Source organism: Quercus robur, chromosome 11 (assembly GCF_932294415.1).
Source record: "Quercus robur chromosome 11, dhQueRobu3.1, whole genome shotgun sequence".
NCBI lineage: Eukaryota > Viridiplantae > Streptophyta > Magnoliopsida > Fagales > Fagaceae > Quercus > Quercus robur.
Window position 1 is genome coordinate 1516140 of NC_065544.1, and position 22631 is coordinate 1538770.

General features: G+C 38.2%; 1 protein-coding gene across 1 annotated transcript; it reads right to left on the reverse strand.

The window, feature by feature from the left end:
• Nucleotides 1-12361: 12361 nt before the first annotated feature.
• On the reverse strand, nt 12362-12809 carry LOC126707032 (uncharacterized). The gene is made up of 3 exons (XM_050406620.1): nt 12802-12809; nt 12661-12769; nt 12362-12571 (listed from the first exon to the last, which is right to left on the reverse strand). Exons 1-3 carry the CDS (start codon nt 12807-12809, stop codon nt 12377-12379), a joined length of 312 nt encoding a protein of 103 aa, XP_050262577.1. The 3' UTR covers nt 12362-12376.
• Nucleotides 12810-22631: the final 9822 nt, after the last annotated feature.

The window sequence follows — 22631 nt, forward strand, 5'->3', positions numbered from 1 at the left end:
TTAGGGTGCTAAAAGCAACCGCATTAGCCATTGCAAACTTTTCGTCTATTTTGAATAAAAAAAACTATCTTTTTTTATTTTACACACTCATTTTTATAAAACACTCACATCAATCTATTTATTCAATACATCTATTCAATAAAAATATTCATTCTTTTACAATTTTTTTATTATTTCCTCACTCACTACCCCTCTCTCTCACAAACCCAACACTACTAAAAAATACTAAAATATTAAATGCACGTACTACAGTAACCGTGCATATGCACGGTTACTGTAGTACGTATGCACGATTACTGTAGCTGTAGCATTTGTGCATTTATCCACAATTTTACACCCAATGATGTGGGTTTTTTTTGCTCAAAATGTGTAAAGTGGACTACTTTTTGTATTTTGCAAGATTTTGCATGAGCTGATGCGGTTGCTCTAACTATGCATTCTGAAAGTTTAAGGTGCAAAGTGTAATTTAAGGTATAATTACCCCAAAAGGTTGAAATCGATTGAACGGCTAGTTTTGTTTAAAATGGTCTAGTATTTAAACCAAGATGAAATAGGACTCTATGTATCAATTTGGGTATAAGAACAAAAAAATCTGGTCATTCTAGTTGCTATAGAACAAATTTTAAAACATTGTTAGAGGCTTTAGGGTTCTAATAAAAATATTTTTTAATCAATATTATATTGTCATCAAATAAGAGATTTGGAGGGTTCAATTCATGCTTACGCCAAAAAATCAATTGGTGTCTTGGTCTGATGATAAATAGTAATCATGAAAAGCAAACACATAAGTTGAAACTCAATCATATTTATAATTAAAAAAAAAATAATAAAATGGTGAATGGGTCATTTGTTTTTTGTTTTTTTTTTTGGTTAAATAGAGTTATGGGGGAGTAGGCTGAATCTACCTTGAAGACCTTAACCTGAAGAGAGCGTCCCAAAAAGTCCTATCTATGGAACAGGCTCAACCTATGTGCCAGCATGAGATGACTGAGCCCCCCGTCAAGAAGAGATCATTTGGGCTCATTACCGAGATAATTCGAGAAACCCATCTTCTCAAGGAAACATAGCCCAACCAAGAAGCGGTTATTTGTTTAGCCGAGAACACCCTTTTCGCCTACTTGCCTTGGGAAATACATCGAAGAAAACGCAAAGCCTAATGTAACAACCACTTCTGCATTAATGAACTTTCCTTACCTAATGTCATCCACACTGGCCTAAATAATAGAAACACCTCTAAAAGTCTTCCTTCATGATCAAGAAGTGGCAGAAGAAGATGCTGATAGGACAAGTATCCTCCTAAATCCAGCTAAGAGCATTACAGTTGAAGAGGAGGAGGATGGGTATAAAAGGAGGAGGAGGATAACAAGAAAGGGGATCTAGAAAAAAAATGTGAGGAAGAACGAGAGAGAAAGTGAGAGTAGTCCTAACTTGTATCTCCCATCTAGAGCTTCTATACACACCTCAAGAAACCAATTTTTCATCAATACAAGAGTCCATTACTATTGTCTTCATTTCCAATCAATTGTCTAATCTTCCTATTGTGGAATTTCACCACTCCTAGTAAGAAATTAATTGTGTTGATAAAAAAAGCCTAAGCCAATTTAGTTTGCTACGTGTTTTGGACCCTGTAAAAAGTGAAGGCTCTCTCTAAATAAAACTTTGTGTTTTATTGAAGAAAACTGAGCAATACAATCCACATAATTGAATAAAATACAATAGCCTAGCTATTTATATACAAGAGCTATCTAATAAAACTAAAGAAAAACTAATTTCCACTTTTGAAGGGAAAAGTGGTTACAAGCTTATACTACAACTACCTATGATTACAAGAATTTAAATCACAACCTTATCTCCCCTAGCCACGTGGCAACAATTCCTCATAACTGTGTATAAACAAGTCATGGTAAGGTATGGCTTCTATTGTCTCCATTAAGTAGCTCATGTCCATTACCTCATGCTCTGCCCTTGAGATTGTGGTCTTGTACCCAAAATTTCCACCTTAAAAGAGCTTTTATGCTCTGGCTGACTGTGATCTAACCTTTCTGCTTTTACCATTTTTTGGCCTAAAACATATAGCTGACCCTAAGTGACTGGCCTTGTCTACTGCAACAACCAAATGCAGACTCCAAGGGCCTGTCATGTCTAGGAAACATCAACCGATGAATTTAGGCCACTCCACTTCCCAAATTATGTAAAAGCAAGCCAACCCTCTTATCCAATTAAAACAAATCTAACCATAACTTGTTTGATTGAGACCTTGGGATTCAAAGCCTCTTCTATTAACCAAAAACCAGTAACTTAGAGCACCCCAAACTCAATACAAAAGGCTCCAATCAGATTCAAAATGGAGAAACCACGTTTTTCCCCACAGAACTAAAACTTGAGACCAACCACGTTCTACTGCCAGGTCTGAAACTTTAGAGTAAAAGCCCATTCAACCAACTAACATTCTCACAATTCTAAAGCTTAGGGGTAGAAATATGGGTAAAGGAGAACCCTCCCTCTCTTCCTCACAACCTCTCTTAATTTCCTCTTCTCCCTGATTGTGAGTCGAAGTTTCGGACCTGTGTACTTTTTCTACATTTTCTTGTATTTCAGTTATGATATTTTCATTTCTCTCTTGTTAAAGCACCATTAGCCTTTTATTTTATATATTTGAAATTTTGGGCTTGATTCTCCACAAATAAACATTTCTAAAGAATCCAAGGTAAGATTTGGGTTAATTTTGCATTTTTTGCGCTTGTCGCAAAAACGTCCTTGACACCATGCAAATATGGTTATCTAGTTGCAGCTCCTCCCTTTATATTCCTGAGGGATCTTGATTAAGGGTGTGCGTGGGTCGGATTGGGTGGGTAAATGCCAATATTTCTATCCAATCCGCCACTAGAGGGTTGGGAAAATTCCAATCCGCTACCAACCCACCAAAGTTTAAATCCGGTGGATTGGTTACAAATATTGGTGGTTTCAACTCGGCGAGTTAGGTGGGTTGGGCAGGTTGGCATTAACAACATTTAAAAGAAAAAAAAATTTATCACAAACTACAATTTTTTATTGAATAATCTCAAAACATAATTAACACACAAAAAAAAACTGAAGGTAGATTTCTTGAATAATCTCAATTCTAACATAAACATAGGGTCAATGAAAAAGAGATATATCATCTCTAGCAAAAGTAGGCTCTGCCTTACAACTTAGGAAAATTAAATCAACAAACTCAAAGTTTTAACATTTCCAAAGTCACATCAAGGATTAAAAAAAAAAAAAAAATTAGACAAAGACAAAGAATTAGATGAACTGTATTCTTATGTAATATATAACATATTTAACTTGAATATACAATGAACTGTTGGCGTGAGTCCCGCAATTAGCCAGTTATGGAAATCTTAGATTTAGGAATCCCTTCACTCAAGGGATAAAACATGATTGTAGCCGTAAATATTGTATAGACGAAGATTAGCTTCCTAAAATAGTTTCTTGTATCTCTATATCTTGTACTATGTTTTATGGAATTGATACAGAGGAAAAAAGGTGTTACGTTTGACATGGTATCAGAGCATGATCTTGGGTTCCCTGTGTTTTGATCAGGCAGGGGTCAAGATTTTGCTCGGCCTCCATGGCTGAATCCACCAAAACCATCCTTGATAATCTAACATCAAAAATGACAGAGGTTTTGTCAAGGGTCCAGACCTCTTCCTCCCATCATTGATTCCCCGATGGTTCCAATCAGCATCAAGTTGGATGGTTCCAACTATGGATTATGGTCCCAGGTTGTTGAGATGTACATCTCAGGAAAAGATAGACTGGGATACATCAATGGAGACTACCCCCAACCACCAGAAACCGACCCCTCCTTTCGTAAGTGGCGCATTGAGAATGCCATGGTGAAAGGCTGGTTGATCAACTCCATGGACCACTCCTTGGTCGTGAACTTTATTCGCTACCCAACGGCTAAGCAGGTATGGGATTCTGCTGCCACAACATACTTCGATGGAACTGACACCTCGCAAATATACGAGCTCAGACGTCGTGTATCTCGAATGAAACAAGCAGGCGGATCTATAGAAAAATACTATAACGATCTACAGGGTTTGTGGCGAGAGATCGATTTTCGTCGACCGAATCCAATGAAATGTGCAATTGACATACAAAGCTACAACTCTATTTTACAGGAAGAGCGCGTATACACTTTTCTTGACGGACTAGATGATTGATTGGATCATGTTCGGAGCGATGTTCTTTGCCTGAAACCTTTCCCTTCAATTGAGCAGGCATATGCTCATATTCGAAGGGAAGATCTCAGACAATCTGTGATGATATCGGGAGCAGAAACAGTGGCTAGTGGTGCTGTTATGGCCATCAAAGGCGTGAAATCTGGGTCCTCCTCGCGATCTAAAGGTCATTCTAGTGGGAATAAGTGCACTCACTATGGGAGTACAAAGCATGCTCGAGAAACCTATTTCAAATTACATGGCTACCCAGACTGGTGGCACGAATTACAAGCCCGAAAGAATAGAGATGCTCCTGCAACTGAAGATGTCCCGAGTCGAGCAGCGGTGGCCGCGGTTGAACCTCAACTATCTCTTATTCCCGTGGCTGAACCTTCTACCTCAACCCTAGATCAAGGTAATTGTGGTCAAGTTTTTTGCAGCTCTACTACTTGGAATGATGGTGCTTGGATTATCGACTCCGGAGCGACGGATCATATGACATTTGATCCAAATGACTTCTCCAACACAACTCAGCCACGGAGGACTTGCATTGCCAATGCTAATGGGGCAACTTACCCAGTCACAGGGGCTGGAACCATGCCCCTGTCTCCCTCTCTCTCTCTAGCTCACACACTTCTTGTTCCATCTCTCTCCAACAAGTTGATGTCTGTGAGTCAAGTTACTGAAGAACTTAATTGTGTTGTACTAATATACTCTACTTTTTGTCTTCTTCAGGATGTTCTCAGCAAGGAGATTATTGGGCGTGGTACTAAGAGGGGGGGACTGTACTACCTTGATGACTTCAGCCCAGGCAAAGCAAATCACACGCACCATCAAACCAGTAACCACGAACGGCAAATTTGGCTATGGCATAGGCGCTTGGGGCACCCATCATTTGGCTATCTCCGGCATCTACTCCCATCTTTATTTGCCTGTTTATAGAATGTTGACTTTAAATGTGATACATGTATCAAGGCTAAAAGCCAACGAGTTCCCTATCCAGTTAGCTTGAATAAAACTAATACTAGTACTCCATTTGCATTGATACACTCCGATGTGTGGGGACCATCCCCAATAACTACTTCCACTGGTCATCGTTGGCTTGTAATTTTTGTCGACGAGTACTAGAATGACATGGCTCTATCATCTAAAAACCAAAGATGAAATTTTCACCATTTTTCAAGCATTTCATGCCATGGTTCAAACTCAATTCTCTTCCAAGATAAAAATTCTTCGTTTCGATAATGGTGGCGAATTCATCAACCAAAGATTTCAGGCCTATTTCCAACAACAAGGCCTCCTCCATGAGACCTCATGCTCTCAAACACCACAACAAAATGGTGTCACCGAGAGGAAAAATCGACATATTTTGGAAACATCTCGTGCCCTACTCCTTGGAGCAATGGTGCCAAGTTGCCATTGGGGGGATGCTGTGGCTACTGCCATGTACTTAATCAACCGTATGCCATCTAAAATTTTACACTTTAAAACTCCCTTACAAATCCTCTCTACTCATGTATCCCTTCCTTCAATATTGATGCTTCCTCCTAGAATTTTCGGGTGTGTTGCTTTTATCCACCTCCACAAAAATCAACGTACCAAACTGGACCCATGTGCCATTCGGTGCTTATTTTTGGGATATGGTTTACATAAAAAAGGCTTCCGGTGCTATGACCCCACTACCAACCGAACCTATATCACCATGGACGTTACATTTCTTGAGTCTGAGAATTTCTATCCTTCACCGGTATCCAATTCTTCCCTTCAGGGGGAGACTCAAGTAGAAGAGTCGAATTGGTTGATGGCCCCCGTGGGTGAGCATGGAACTAGAAATAGAGAGGTTGAACCAGATGAGGTACCACCAGAGATTGAATATGTCGAGTTGAGAAATGAAGAACCCGGAAATGAAGAAGCCGAAAATGAAGAACCAGAAAATACAGAGTACCCTCAGTCCCCTCACTCCTCAGTACCTGAAGACCCTCCTCCTCCTGAGAATGTCCCTGAGGTAAGTACTCCTATTGCACCTTTACCAGAGATTGAATATGTCGAGTTGAGAAATGAAGAACTCGGAAATGAAGAAGCCGAAAATGAAGAACCAGAAAATACAGAGTACCCTCAGTCCCCTCACTCCTCAGTACCTGAAGACCCTCCTCCTCCTGAGAATGTCCCTGAGGTAAGTACTCCTACTGCACCTTTACATGTTAATATCTTGGATTCTTCTACTGGTTATGTGTTGCCTTTTAGACACAATCGTGGGAAACTATTGAACAAATATAGCCCAGATGAAGAAGAAAGAAAGTCTAAGTATCCAATTGCAAATTATGTATCTACTCAAGGTCTGTCCAAGCCGCTCAAGACTTTCACTCAAACACTATCCTCCTGCCACATTCCCAGTAGTGTTGAGGAGGCGTTATCTGATCCAGAGTGGGCACAAGCAATGCAAGAAGAACTAGAAGCCTTAAAGAAAAATAATACCTGGAAGTTGGTCCCATTACCGGAAGGAAAAAAAATAGTGGGATGCAAATGGGTGTTCTCTATGAAATACAAGGCTGATGGATCAATTGACCGATACAAGGCGAGACTTGTGGCGAAGGGTTTTACCCAAACATATGGCATAGATTACTCAGAAACCTTCTCACCAGTAGCTAAACTGAATACCGTTAGAGTCTTACTATCTCTTGCAGCAAATTTGGACTGGCCACTACATCAACTCGACGTGAAGAATGCTTTCCTTCACGGCAACCTTGATGAGGAGGTATACATGGATATTCCGCCAGGATATACAGGATCGGCTGGGACCAAAATTGTTTGTAAATTGGAGAGGGCATTGTATGGACTAAAACAGTCACCTCGAGCATGGTTTGGCCGATTTAGTTTAGCTATGAAGAAGTATGGCTATCGCCAAAGTAACTCTGACCACACTCTCTTCCTGAAACATCGACAAAGCAAGGTGACAGCATTAATAGTTTATGTGGATGATATGATAATTACGAGGGATGACGCCGATGAGATCTCGAGGCTACAAGAACAATTGTCTACTGAATTTGAAATGAAGAACTTGGGAGGGCTTAAGTATTTTCTGGGAATAGAGGTGGCGAGGTCAAGAAAAGGCACATTCCTCTCCCAACAGAAATATGTACTAGACTTATTGACGGAAGTGGGATTACTAGAGTGTAAACCTGTGGATACGCCGATTGTGCAGAACCATAGGCTTGGAGAATATTCGGACCAGGTGCCAGCCAATAAGGTGAGGTATCAAAGACTAGTGGGGAAGCTCATTTACTTATCTCACACTCGTCCAGACATTGCTTACGCCGTAAGTGTGGTAAGCCAATTTATGCATAATCCGAGTGAAGACCATATGGGTGCCGTAATTCGAATTCTTCGCTATCTAAAGTCATCACCAGGAAAAGGACTAATGTTCTCCAAGAACACTCATCTGAATATTGAAGGGTACACGGATGCGGACTGGGCTGGGAATATCTTGGATAGAAAGTCTACTTCAGGCTACTTTACATTTGTGGGAGGAAACTTAGTTACATGGAGGAGTAAAAAGCAGAAGGTAGTGGCATTGTCCAGCACTGAAGCTGAGTTCTGAGGCATGGTGAAAGGATTATGTGAGCTTCTTTGGCTTAGAGGTTTGCTAACAGAGGTCGGTTTTCCTCCTGATTCTGCAATGAATTTATTCTGTGATAACAAAGCTGCCATCAACATATCTCACAACCCAATTCAACATGACCGCACCAAGCACGTGGAGGTAGACCGACATTTCATCAAACAGAATCTAGAAGAGAAGATTATTCAGTTCCCTTTTGTTAAATCTGAAGATCAGTTAGCTGACATTCTTACAAAGGCAGTTTCCAATAAGAACTTCAATGACTCACTTGACAAGTTAGGTGTTAGAGATATCTACACACCAACTTGAGGGGGAGTGTTGGCGTGAGTCCCGCAATTAGCCAGTTATGGAAATCTTAGATTTAGGAATCCCTTCACTCAAGGGATAAAACATGATTGTAGCCGTAAATATTGTATAGACGAAGATTAGCTTCCTAAAATAGTTTCTTGTATCTCTATATCTTGTACTCTGTTTTATGGAATTGATACAGAGGAAAAAAAGTGTTACGTTTGACATGAACTACTTGAATATACAATGAACCTGCTTGCTCGAATGGCTTTACTTGTAATATTATATCACATTTTATAATATATAAACGGATCAAATGACATAAACTGAAATAAAAAAGACAAAAAATATTTAAACAGTAGAAGACAATAACACAATTACGTACCTTTGTGATTGTTAATGAAGAATTGAAATGATAAGAAATAGACTACAAAAAGGTTAAAGAAGAAAGAGGAAGGGAAAGACAGTAGCTGAAGGTGAAAGCCAAAAGTCAAAGGTGAGAAGAAAAAGTGAGACCTAGAGCCACAAAGTGTATACTGTACATATGACTGAAGTAAATAGGATGGGTGGTAGGTAGAGGTGTTTAGGGTTTCGATGTTGACTTTTTAGATTTTGTTTAAGGAATTTTTTGAAGGCTAGTTCTGTTTAGGGAATTGATTGTTGATTAATTGTAAAAATTTATTAGGTGAATTGATTAACTTTAAATATTTAACAATCTGAACTAATATTTTTTTTATGTATGTATAATTAAGCGGGCAGGTCGGGTTGTAACGGGTTGGCAATTTTTTAATCCATAACCCAATCCAATCCGCAATTTTGGGGTCTAACCCACCCAACCCAAATTGCCTAACTTAATGACCCGCACGGGGCGGGCGGGCGGGTCGGGTGCGAGTCGGGCTGGTTGGCGAGTTAAACGAATATTTTGCACATCCCTAATCTTGATATTTGTCTTTTTTGGTATTCTTGTGTGTGGTTTCTTATACAAAAAGTGCTACACACACAAAATTTTTATCATGCTTTCACAACAAATTATAGGTGTTATATTCATAACAAAAGAAATTGTCTCTTTGCTAATAATTGCCTAACATAAATTCTTAAAAAAATAATATTAAATGCCTAATATTTGAGTATATATTTGGAATGTAACTTCTCCCTAGATTTAAATTTAGGGCCAAATTCATGTAATATCGTAGTTATTTTTAATGAAATGTATATTTCATGCATATCAATAAAAATGATGTTTTATTTATATAATTTTCTTATTCTTCCACTTAATAAAATAAATGGGATTGTTGTAACGGGATCTAAGTCATCCAACCATACTAGTGATAGAGATATTTGGGATTTGTTTGGTGGAGGTGGGGGTAGGTTACAGTTTAGTTTGATTTGTGGAAGACCCATTTGAACTGGGCTCGATTTGGTTTTAATTGGAATCAGGTTTGTTTTGGGTTTATCACAAGTCATTTGCTTTTTTATGTTGATGATGCACAGAAAATCAGTAGGTTGGATGCTTTAGGCTTCAATGGGCTAGTGATTACTTGGAAAGCCTGAAAAGAAAAAGACACAAAATCAAAGGTGACTGGGGTGAACCGGTCTAGAACCCTCCGATACTTAAGTTAGTTTTTTTCTTTTTCTCTAAAACTCAAGAATTCCAACTTTTAGGAATAGTGAAAACTTACCATAATTTGATGTGTATAAGTCCTTATATAGTGAGCATTGGAGTGGTTACTTGTTTAGTTACTTCCTTAATGTGTGGGAAAGTTAGAGGGTTCAGACTTAACTTCCACAACTGTTATAGAAGTTTGAATGTTCAATCTTATCTTCTACAACTGCCATTGGAAGTTAAGTACTTAGTAAGAAGTTATAGCGATAAATAAGGATTTTGCTCATGTTTCAAAATAGTAGCATGTGGTCCAATTTACAAGTTTTTGTAGATAAATCAATTTCTGGAAATTTCCTAAGTGATAGGGGGTCATCCAGGTGCTTGCCTGATGTGGAGTTGGTTCAATTTTTTAGTACACCATCATATGTGTTAATAATTATGTGTAATTTTTAATATTAAAAACATTAATGTTGTGTTACCTAAAAAATATCATGTCATTGCTTTGTTAACTACATAGATATGAAACTAATGATAGCTAACAAAAAAAGACTAATAGCGCTCATTTTTTAAACTTCAATAATCAATAGCGCTCATTTGAAATTTCAAAAATCAAAAGCACTCACTCAATAAACTTCATGTTGAGTTCTATAATTTTCCCCCAAAAAATATTAATAGAAAAAAAAATCAAAAAAAAATTCTATATGAATAATCCTCCATATAAATAAGAACACCTTTTAATACAATCCCAAAAAAAAAAAAATCAGAATTTTATAGCAAGGCCAAAAGTAAAAAAAAAAAAAAATACCAACTAGTTTTTTTTTGGGTGTAGATGGAATTTTAACTTTAAATCTTTTATTCAAAAAAAAAAATTTTTGGTTTTTTTTTTTTTTTTTTTTTTTTTTTTTCTGTTGAAAGATGAGACTTTATATATATATATATATATATATATTCAAAGAGACTTTAGCCTTTTAAAAAAAAAAAAAAAAAAGTTTTAGGTAAGTCTCTTACCAATTTGGCTGGAATCTCAACACATATATGAAATGTTTGTATTTTAGTCCATTGGTTTTTATAGGATGTAAGTCGGAAAAACATTGATTGGGCCGATTTTGTTTTCAAGAAATTAGTGGTTGGGCCGATTAGCATAACTCTTCTTATGATTTTTATTAGATGTAGGGGTGAAAAAATTGGTTGGGCCCTTTTTGTTTTCAAAAAATTAGTGGTTGGGCCGATTGTCATTAACTCTTCTTATGATTTTTATTAGACGGATGGGTGAAAAAACATTGATTGTTTGAGAAAGGAATGGGCCTTTTTGTTCTCTAGAAATTAGTGAATGGTCCGATTAGCATTAACCTGTTTTTTTTTTTTTTTGATGAAAGCATTAACCTGTTATTAAAACAAAACAAACCTGATTTAAAAAGAATTTATATATCCTTATGCCGCCGTTGAGTTGTTGACACTTGAAACTTATAGTTTGCCTTCTCAACGTTACTGGTAGGTTTTCTTTTTCTGTTAAGCCTTTATTCATCATCTCTTTTCCTCTATTTTCTGTCTGTCTGTCTACTTTATAAAGTCTGTTCTAAGCGAGTGGAATAGATTTTCCCTGAATAACAAAGAGGTAATTCAGGTCAATCTCGATGGAAGTAGCAGTAGTAGTAATTACGGAGTTTGTTTTAGCGGCAAAGTTTCATTCTAACGACGCATGTTCTGAATATAGAGTCTATTGGCAGAAACTTCAGACCCAAATTGTATTTTAGTCCATATGTCTTGTTCCGTAGGCTATGACTTTTATTTATTTATTTAATGTCTGCCATGTATTTATGTATGCTTTTTAAGTACTGTAGTAGTAGTAGAGCACATATAATTTTTATAGTTTATCCTAAGAAATCAAATTATCCTTAGAAATTTATCAATATAGCCTATTAGCCTTTTTTTTTTTTTCCAAGAAAAATTCTCTCTGCACGAAATTGTTTCCACCAGAAAACACAAACTGTTCTGGCTGCTGTTAACATGATGTATCTTTTTGATGTTTGCTAGCTAGGTAGTTGGTGCTGAGGATCATAAGAGAATGAGTGACCATATCAGTGAATTACCTGATGACATTCTCACCAACATTCTCTCCTCTCTAACTCTAAGAGATTCTGTCAAGGCAAGGTTACTGTCACCTGGATGGAGACATATTTCAGCACCCATCTCCACTCTTCAGTTTGATCTATTTACCATGTTTGGAATTGAATATGATGAAAACAAAGGCTACTTCGATACACTGCCTGCAAATTTTGTAAATGAACTTAAGCCTAGGTTTCTCACAGCAGTTGATCAGTTTTTGCAGCAATATAGGGCTCCAAAGATAGGAACACTCAAGATTCACTTCTGTCTTGGCAATGAGTATGCTTCTCATATAGATAATTGGGTTCCCTTCGCTGCTCGACCCAATATCAGCAGTGGATTGCCAATTAATAATATGATATGAGACAATATATGCCCCCACCTTCTATAAGTTCACTTTTCTAAATGTGAACCAGTTCACTTTTGAGACATGCTCAAGGTAACACATACTTAGCATATTATAATCGATACCTATTACAATATGATGAATGAACTTTCCAAAAACAAAAATAACAGACTGAATCACTAAACATTAAAGCAAATATGTCAATGAATTCACAAGCTATAGTACCTGAAAATATCTTGCAGCATATCAATTTCAGATTTCCCATAAAAGAGTTTCCTTTCTTGTTGCTTCTTCGCTACCAACATTTCAAAAAAGATGCAGCCAATTGACCAGATGTCAATAGCTGCTGTGTAGTCCTCAGAACCTAGCAAGATCTCTGGTGCTCTGTATTGCAGTGTGTAAACCTAGAATATTGTCACAAATATGTTTATAAATACAGCCACAATCCTACTTAAACATACACATGATCTTATATTTTAAGGGTAGAGAATACCTGAGGAGTGAGTTTGATAGCGGAATTAGGAAATACCCTAGCAGTACCAAGATCACCAAGCTTCAATGCACCAGTTAAATCTATCAAAATGGTTTCAGGCTTCAAGTCCCTGTGAAAAACTTCCAAAGAGTGGAAGTAGGCGATACCATAAAGCAGGTCTTTCAAATATATCTGGAAAATAGTTAGGCTAAATTATCTTTTGTGTGTCCTTTTTATTATGTTAGAAATACTGGAAGAATGTATTGTATTTCATAATGAGAGAATATACATCAGAGCCTTATATAGGAGGCGTAAGTGTGTGGTACAAGTAAAGTGTAGTACAAGTATAAGTGTGCTATACAAGAAAGGTAATTGGGCCTAAAGCCCATAATATAATATAATATACATTAACAGCCCCCCTCAAACTCAAGGTGGATGTGAGACCAACTTGAGGTTGTCAACTAAATCACGAGTGCGTCTCTTAGGAAGTGACTTGGTGAAGATATCTGCAAGTTGATCTTTGGAGGAGACGGAGAAGAGCTTAAGAGCACCATGGACAAGATGATAACGGATAAAATGACAATCAATCTCGATGTGTTTAGTCCGTTCATGAAAGACATCATTGTGAGCAATATGAATGGCACTCTGGTTGTCACAATAAAGGGGAGTAGCAGAGGAGGTGGACACACCCAAATCCTTAAGAAGCCATCGTAGCCAAAGGAGCTCAGATGTGGTATCAGCAAGGGCACGATATTCTGCTTCAGTACTAGAGCGGGCCACAAAAGTTTGTTTCTTACTTCGCCAAGAAATCAAAGAAGAACCAAGAAGAAAGCAATAACCTGTAGTGGACCTGCGATCAGTGGGATCCCCTGCCCAATCAGCATCAGAAAATGCACGAAGTACAAGAGGAGACTGAGCTGAGTAGAAAAGGCCATGGAAGAGAGTGCCCTTCAGATATCGAAGAATGCGCAGAACAGCAGCATAGTGAGTAGATCGTGGAGCAGACAGATACTGGCTCACTTGATGAACAGCATAGGAGATGTCTGGACGAGTAACTGTGAGATAAACTAGGCTGCCAACCAATCGTCTGTAAAGAGAAGGATTAGACAAAGGTTTCCCCCCCGAGGGTGTCAAATGCGCATTAAGTTCAACCGGAGTGTCAACAGTCTTGCTGTCAGTGAGTCCAGCTCGAGATAAAAGGTCAGAAGCATACTTGGCTTGAGTAATATAAAGACCATCTGTGGAATGAGTAATTTCAAGACCCAAGAAATAACTGAGATGTCCAAGATCTTTCATCTCAAATTGCTGACTGAGAAAATCCTTGAGTTCTTGAATGCCACTGAGGTCATCACCAGTTATGATCATATCATCCACATATAGAAGAAGCAAAATGGTGCCTTTATCAGTATGACGAAGAAATAAGGCAGAATCATACGGACTGGCAGTGTAACCCAAGCGAAAGATAGTGGAGCTGAACTTGGCAAACCAAGCTCGTGGAGCTTGTTTAAGACCATAAAGGGCACGTCGAAGATGACAAACCTTGTTTGAGTCAACAGAGAGGCCAGGAGGAGGTTGCATATAGACTGCTTCACTCAAATCCCCATTAAGGAAAGCATTTTTAACATCCATCTGAAAAAGATCCCATTTACTAGCAGCAGCAACAGCTAAGAGGGCACGAACAGATGAGATACGAGCAACTGGAGCAAAAGTCTCTTCATAATCAATCCCATACTCCTGTGTAAAACCTTTTGCAACAAGACGAGCCTTGTAGCGCTCAATGGACCCATCAGAGCGAGTCTTGATCTTATAGATCCACTTACAACCAACCACAGACTGTCCAGGAGGGAGAGTGACCAGATCCCAGGTATGGTTTTTGTTTAATGCATCAAGTTCCTCTTTCATTGCAATCTGCCATAAAGGGTCAGTGGAGGCCTCACGATAGGTTTGAGGCTCGTGAAGTGTAGCAAGGGCAGTGTAACAATGATAGTCAAGTAAATGTGTAGGAATGGATCTTACCCGGGTTGAGTGGCGATGTGGAATGTCTTGTGGAGGATCTTCAGGCGGAGCAGGAGCAGGGGACCCAGGCTCAAGGTGGGGTAGCTCGTCATCAACCTGTTCATCTTCAACCTGTCTAGGAGAAGCATCAAAAATATCTGGAGAGAAGTCCAAAGAAGGATCAAAAGTATTTGTAGAAGGAACAAGAGACTCGTCTGGAAAGATTTCTAAAACAGAGGAGTTAGTCAAGGAAGAACGAAAGTAAGAGAGCTCAACAAACAATCGGTGTTCCCAAAAGACAACATTACGAGAAACACGAAGACGATGAGAGACAGGATCATAACACCTATACCCCTTTTGAGTTTCGCCATAACCAAGGAAACAACAAAGTCTAGATCGAGGCTCAAGTTTGTTGTGCTCATGAGGCTGAAGAAGAACGAAACAAGCAGATCCAAAGGATCGAAGGTGATGATAATCAGGAGGTGACCCAAAGAGACGCTCATACGGAGTCTGATTATGAATGACAGCACTTGGAATGCGATTAATCGCATGAACAGCATTAAGAGCAGCTTCACCCCAAAATGGGGCAGGAACTTTGGCAGAAAGAAGAAGAGCACGAACAGTGTCAAGAATATGACGAAGTTTTCTTTCGGCTCGACCATTTTGCTGAGAGGTACCTGGACAAGTTAGATGATGCACAGTGCCATAGGAATGTAACAAAGCTTGAAAAGCATATTGAGTATATTCAAGAGCATTATCAGAACGAAAAGTTTTGATACGTTTGGAGAATTGGGTTTCAACCATTTTGGCAAAGTTGCTGTATATTGGTAAAATTTCAGAACGAGATTTCATAGGAAATATCCAACTATAACGAGAATAATCATCAATAAAGACAACAAAATATCGAGATCCACCAATACTAGCAACAGAAGAAGGTCCCCAAACATCAGAATGAATTAACTCAAAAATACTATTAGAAATGGATTCACTGTTATTAAAAGGCAAAGCTGGTTGTTTTCCTAACTGACATGAAGTACAATCAAAATTGTCTTTGGACACAGAACCCAACAGACCCCTAGAAGCTAACTGTTGTACCCGAGAAGATGATGCATGACCAAGACGAGAATGCCAAAGTGCAAGAGATGGTAAGGAAGAAACTGCAGCAGCTGCAGCAGCAACAGAAACAGGAGCAACAGGTGGAAGATGAAGATTGTCCACGGGACACATACGGCCAACTCTAGGGCCGGTCCCAAGCTCTTGTCCCGTCCTCGGATCCTGCACAATACACCCAGAATAGTCAAAAATAAGGCGATAACCTAATTCAGCTAATTGTCCCACAGAGCACAAATTATAGGATAGGTCAGGTACATGGAAGACTCCAGGAACAGAAAGGTTAGAGGTTGAAACAAAACCTAAACTATTTCCATGCATGGTGGAACCATCAGCTATATGAATATTTAGAGGATGTGGTGCAGGGTCAAGTTTGGAGAATAAGGATGAGTGAGGTGTCATGTGATTGCAGAAGGCAGAATCAAAAAGCCAAGTTTGAGACTTACCGGGTAGAACAGATAGGGCAGTGGAAAGAGATGCATTACCAGCCATACGAACAGCCTGAGCTATGATCTCCTGTAGTTCAGTGGGAGAGAGGTTGATAGTGGATCCAGAAGGCTGGGACTCAGCTGAGGTGGAAGCCATTGGCGGAGTAGGCTCAGTATTAGCAACAGCAGCAGTAGATTTGTTGCGACGGAAACAAGTCTCAATGGTGTGGCCAGAACGCTTGCAATAGTTGCAGACTTTTTTGTTGGACTGCTTGCAACGATTGTGAGAGCCAGAGGAATCACTTGATTGCTGAGGTTGCTCTATGAGTGGAGTAGATGGAGTAATAGCCAAAACATTGAGCTTATTCTGGGCTTGAAGGGTTGCAAGACGAGCTTCTTCTCTAACTAACTCATTCACAGCAGTATCAAGAGAGGGAGCAGGACTGCGATTTAGAAGCTGACCTCGAATAGGCTCAAAGTCCTTGTGAAGTGACATCAGGAATTCATAGAGGCGAAATTCATCTCTGATGGAAGCATATTGCTGAGCATCCTTTGAGCATGCCCAAGTTGGATCAGAAAGGTCAATTTGGTCCCAAATGTAGCGAAGCTGATCATAATAGTCATTGATGGATTGCCCTGGTTCTTGCCTGAGTTGATGCAATTCAACCACTAACTGATATTTCATGGATCCATGAGTAGTGGAGTACCTTTTGGCCAACATATCCCATGCAGATTTTGCATCATCAAAACTGCCCAACAGATTGGAAATAGAGGGAATGGAAGTGTTCCGAATCCATGTGAGGATCATGTGGTTATGACTATCCCATTCAATCATGCGACCAAGAAAAACAGCATCTTCTTCACTTGCTCCCTTGACAGGAATAATCATTGCACCAGTACAATAATGCCAGAGCATGCGACCCTTAAGAAAACTGCGCATAGCTTGAGACCAAGATAAGTAATTTTTATTCCCCTCCAATACAGTATTGATGGGGCGAGGAACAAAATTATCCTTTTTATCCATTTAGAGACACAATATGCAAAAACAAACAGCAGAAATGAAATCTACGCGAAAAACTGGGTAAGGAGAACCTGGACTGAAAAAGTCAACCCTGGAAAAGTCAACGGTCAACGGTCAACGGTCAACGGCCAGTCAAAGTCAACGGTCAACCTGAAGTCAACGGTCAAATCCAGATTCAGAAGGTGACGTCAGCGGATGATGCAAGCAGTGACGTCAGCAAGCTGTTAGGGCTGACGTCAGCGATGACGTCAGCGAGGCTGTTGAGGCGCGTGACGGCGCGTGAAGGCGCGTGACGGCGCATGAAACGAAGCTGCTGGCGCGTGGTGGCGCGTGTGGCGCGTGATCGGCGACACAGCAACTTTGAACGGCGCGTGGGGGCGCGTGCAGTCTCCGATGGCGACGAGGCTTCCACGAGTGTGTAGATCGGCGCTGGACGATCTCAGTGGTACCTTCAAAATCGTAATCGGAGCAATAATTGCAGCGGAGCAGTGGTCTGTGCAGTGTGAAACTCCTTAACGACGGCGGCTGCAGGTCCGGAACCCAAGGACGACGGCTGGATGACGTCGGAAGTTCAACGGCGAGAGGCTGCAGCGGCAGTGTGATGGCGGAAGCGTTGTTAAAAAGAAAGCCACACTAATGAAGACAAGACTGCTAGAAAAGGTCAGAGCAGTGGCTCTGATACCATGTTAGAAATACTGGAAGAATGTATTGTATTTCATAATGAGAGAATATACATCAGAGCCTTATATAGGAGGCGTAAGTGTGCGGTACAAGTAAAGTGTAGTACAAGTATAAGTGTGCTATACAAGAAAGGTAATTGGGCCTAAAGCCCATAATATAATATAATATACATTAACATATTACACCATTTGCAGAGACTTAGTTTGGCTTAAAAAAATTCATTAGCAAACAACTACTAATGTATCTAAAAATGTATGACAATAAAAGAGTGAAATTGTCTCACTTTTATCTTCTTCTGGTCCTGGACTCTTCTGGCCAGTAGTTCATGCGAGTCCTCAAATCAGACATGATACCCTCTAGAACTAGAATTACGTGACCTTCATCGTAAAATATTCGCTTTAAGCTATCAAACAGAAAATCCACAAACAAAAAAAGTTAGAGCCATTTTTTATTTAAAAAAAAATTGTAACTATCAAAAATTAAATTGTAAATGAATGAGTTCCACAGGCAACTTCTTTTTTCCCTACAATCCACAAGCATAAGTTGTAGGTCCAAAGTGAAAGTGTTTACCAAGAAAGTAAATAATGTTCTATAGAGCACGGGTGCGTTTCGAGACTCGGGTGCGGGTGTGGGACTCGGCAATTTTTGAAAAAAGTGGGTGCGGGTGCGGGTGCGGCGGGACTCGGCGATTAAAAAATTATTAAAAATATTTTTAATATATTGCTTAGCATACTTTTTTATATATAATAATAATAATAATAATAATAATAATAATAATAATAATAAAGTTTTTGACACTTGAATTATTGACAAAGGTATTAAAATAGATGAAGCTTCTCATAAATAATAAATAAATAAAAAGATGTGACTTAGCTCAAAAATAAAATAAAGGATACATGTAGTAAGTATTAAAATAGGTGTAACTTTCTATTAAAAAAAAAAAAAAAAAAAAAAAAAGAAAAAGGTAGATGTGGCTCTCACGTGTTTGGTCAGAGAGGCGTGAGAGCCACAAAGAACAAAATAAAGCTTTTAAGCTTTTAAAGTTGTTCTTATCAAAAGAAACATAACTTTTCAAAAAAGAAAAGAAAAAAAGAAACAGAACAGAACTCACTCAAGAAGACGAAGCAAAGAAGAAGAAGAAGAAGAAGAAGAAGAAAGGGGTTAAGGCCGGTGAAGAAGAAGACGAAGAACAGTGAGTTACAGACCGATACGGCCCGGAGAAATCTTTGAATTTCGACCTGAATCGGCAACAGAACAGAACAATAACACTGCGAAAAAAAAAAAGGAAGAAGAAGACGAAGAAGCAAAAAAGAAGAAGAAGACGAAGAAGCAAAAAAGAAGAAGAAGAAGAAGAAAGGGGTTAAGCCGGTGAAGACGGCAAAAGTGGCGTATCAAATCCACTAGTATTTTCGGTTTTTTTTTTTTTTTTTCTTACCGGTCGATTTCCTTTTTCTGGCCGAAACACACCGATATTCGGCCGATACGATCCGAATTAGCGCGAATCAACCCAAGTCTGAGCTGCGTCGGCACGAGTCGGGGAAAAAAAAAACACGTGGCAGGACGCGGCCCGACGCGCGGTCAGCAGCGTCCCTCGCGCGTCGTCGTGTCGCGCGTCGTCGTGTCGCGCCGCGTCGGACGCGGGTGCGGCTCCTCTGGCGCCGCGTCCGTGCATCCCAGATAATGTTTTAAGCAAAACAATATGCTTTGTGGCATAATTTTTTTTTTCCTCTTTAAATTAAAGAGCCATCAGATTCTGAAACACTTAATTAGCAAAAAGATTGAAGTCATACAAGTACCTGATAATGTTTGGATGACATGCCTGATGCAACATTAAGCATTCAATTATGATCTCATGCACAAAATCCTTGTTCATCAAAGGAATCTTTCTCAAAGTTACAGTCTGTCAAGTCATAGGATCCCAAGCAAAGTAATCTGTTGCATAATTCCCTTCTCGAACTTTAGCACCACCTTCGTATCTCTCCATTGAGTATAGGATGATATTTTGATTTTGATTATCTAAATAACCATGAAATTCAACCAAATGAAAAGATAAAAATAAACAAAAGGTATTAGAAATAATTTAAGTTGAATCTTTGAATTGAGCACATGCCTAATTAGCCATCTATAACAGAATGTGACCTGCCCATAGCTACCAAAACATCCTAGTACCTTACATCAATTCTCAGAACAACGCTAACAACAATCATCACAATACATATATGTTTGCCACAATCTTCCTTATTATTTGTTCAATTTCTAATTCTTTTTTTTTTTTTTTCCAAATCCTACTTATTGTTTGGCTACCAAGAAAATAGCAACAAGGCATTAAAAAAAAATCAAAAATAGCTACATCAATAACAATTGTAACTCTCTTTTTTTATTTTCTTTTCCCTAATCTTGTTTGGAAATAGCAATTGGCACAAAAGATAATAAAAAATAGCTACAACCTACAAGAACAAATATGTTGTTTGGCAGCTAAGAAAATAGAGAGGGAAAGAAATAGGCACAAAAAAATAAAAAATAGCTACAATCTACAAGAACAAATATGCTGTTTGGCAGCTAAGAAAATAGAGAGGAAAAGAAATAGGCAAAAAAAATGAAAAAAAGCTGAGAAGAAAAAAGAAAAACTAACCTGGAAAATTTTGTAGAATGTGAAGTGAGTTCTTTGGGTATAGAAGTGGGTTTTATAGGATGTCTTGGCGGGAGAGAAATAGAGAGTTTGAATGGGGACAATATCCTTACAATACGGTAACAACCTATGTCCTGTGATAGTGTACATGTGATCAAACATCAAAGCGTGTACTAAAATAGGAGTCCAAATCTTCTATCCTACTTTTCCTGCTCCATTCTATACTCTATCAATAAAAGCTTGCCATGTGTTAACATAATTAATTAAATACTATCATTAATTAATAATGGTAATATTAATAAGTCAATAATGATAGTATTTAATTAATTATGTTAACACGTGGTAAACTTTTATTGGTGGAGTATAGAGTGGAGCAGGAAAAGTGGGATAGAAGATTTGGATTCCTAAAATAGAGGAATTTGTCATGTACTAAAAAAATCACAAGCTAAGTTAATTCCCATCTGTATAAATCAACTAAGTACATGTAAAACTTCTAACTCAACTAGTTTTATTTTGGTGTTTTTAATAAAGATGTTAAGCATTCAAATCCATATTTCCCACAAATTGAATTATAAATATATATATATATATATATATATATATATATGTGTGTGTGTGTGTGTGTGTGTGTGTGTGGATTAAGTACGTGTCAAGAATAATTAAGCGCTGCCTAGAATAATTTTTTTCATAAACTGTAATTTCGTTAAGAACTAAAAAGAAGTACAACAATTGCACCTACATACTTCTAGAATCGCAATAGGCAAATTAAAATTATTACAAGAGAAACTTCAAGAGCAACATTAAATTTAGTAGAAAAATAAGGTGTTGAGTTAAGAGATCTCCTAACATAAACAGTTAACAAAATACAAACTTAAATCAAAAGCATGATTAATGATAGTAGAAATAGTTGATTCTCTCTTTTTAGCCGGGGCATGAAAACAAACTTTTGCGTCCCCTTCCACCATGGTTTTTACTGATTTTCATAACTAGTACTCAAGTTTGAACATTATAAAATTGCAACTACTTCAGCTAGAGCATAATTCATGCATAATAAAAGTGGTATTAATGATAGATTTAGGTGAAAGTGATATTACATTATTACTCCAGTCATAAAAGGCCATAAAAGTAGTTATGAAAAAAAAATGTGAAAAATTATATGAAAAATGCTAAATAAAAACTTTATTAATTGATGTGGCAATAAAGTTATTGGTGCTACTTAAACAATATAATAAATTCATATTTGATATATAGATGTGTGTGTTTTATGCTAGTATCTATGTTATGCTAGTATCACTCAAGCCCATGTGCTCATACTCCTCTGGATAAATGGGGCGGGTTTGGAATTATTTATTTATTTTTTAAATGTGATAGTTATGATAGCACTTGCAAGTCACAAGCTTGGTGCTTGGTTTATAATAAAAGTGTGTACACTACATTAGAATAAATAACACTAATTTGATTCTCAATTTTTTTTAAAATACTATTTTATCATATGAATTTAAGAACGAATAATCATAATAAATAATGATAAATAGTGGATTATATGTCCCCTTCAATTGTATTCCAAAACATTTTTAAACTCTTCCAAAGATATGAACCAAGCGCAAAAAATGTGCACATTCTTAACCATTGAAACCACACAAACCACTCTAAAGTCTAACAAACTTATAATGAAAAATCCTCTAAATGAAAGAATTATAAGTATAAACAATTGAAAACTAAAGGGTAGTTCTTAAAAATACTAACAACTTGGCAAATTGCCTAATGCTTATCAACGAAGGGAACTGATCTCTCACGTAAATATATATTTGTAATCTCTACAGAGTCTACATGTACCACCTCACCACTCTATGTCGGCCTGTCAACCTTAACCCCACACACACACCCAACTATCAATCTTTTTGCGTACATACAAATTAGACAGACATTATAACCGGACCTTGTACCTTCCTTCCTATCCCCCACACACTCACACTTATAAAAACCCCATATATTTCACATTTCTCTTTCACGTCCATTTCAATGCACACACACTAATCCAGCTCACCTCTCCTCTCAACTACCACTCACAAAAAAACCCCCATCCCACCTCTCTCTCTCTCTCTCTCTCTCTCTCTCTCTCAAAATA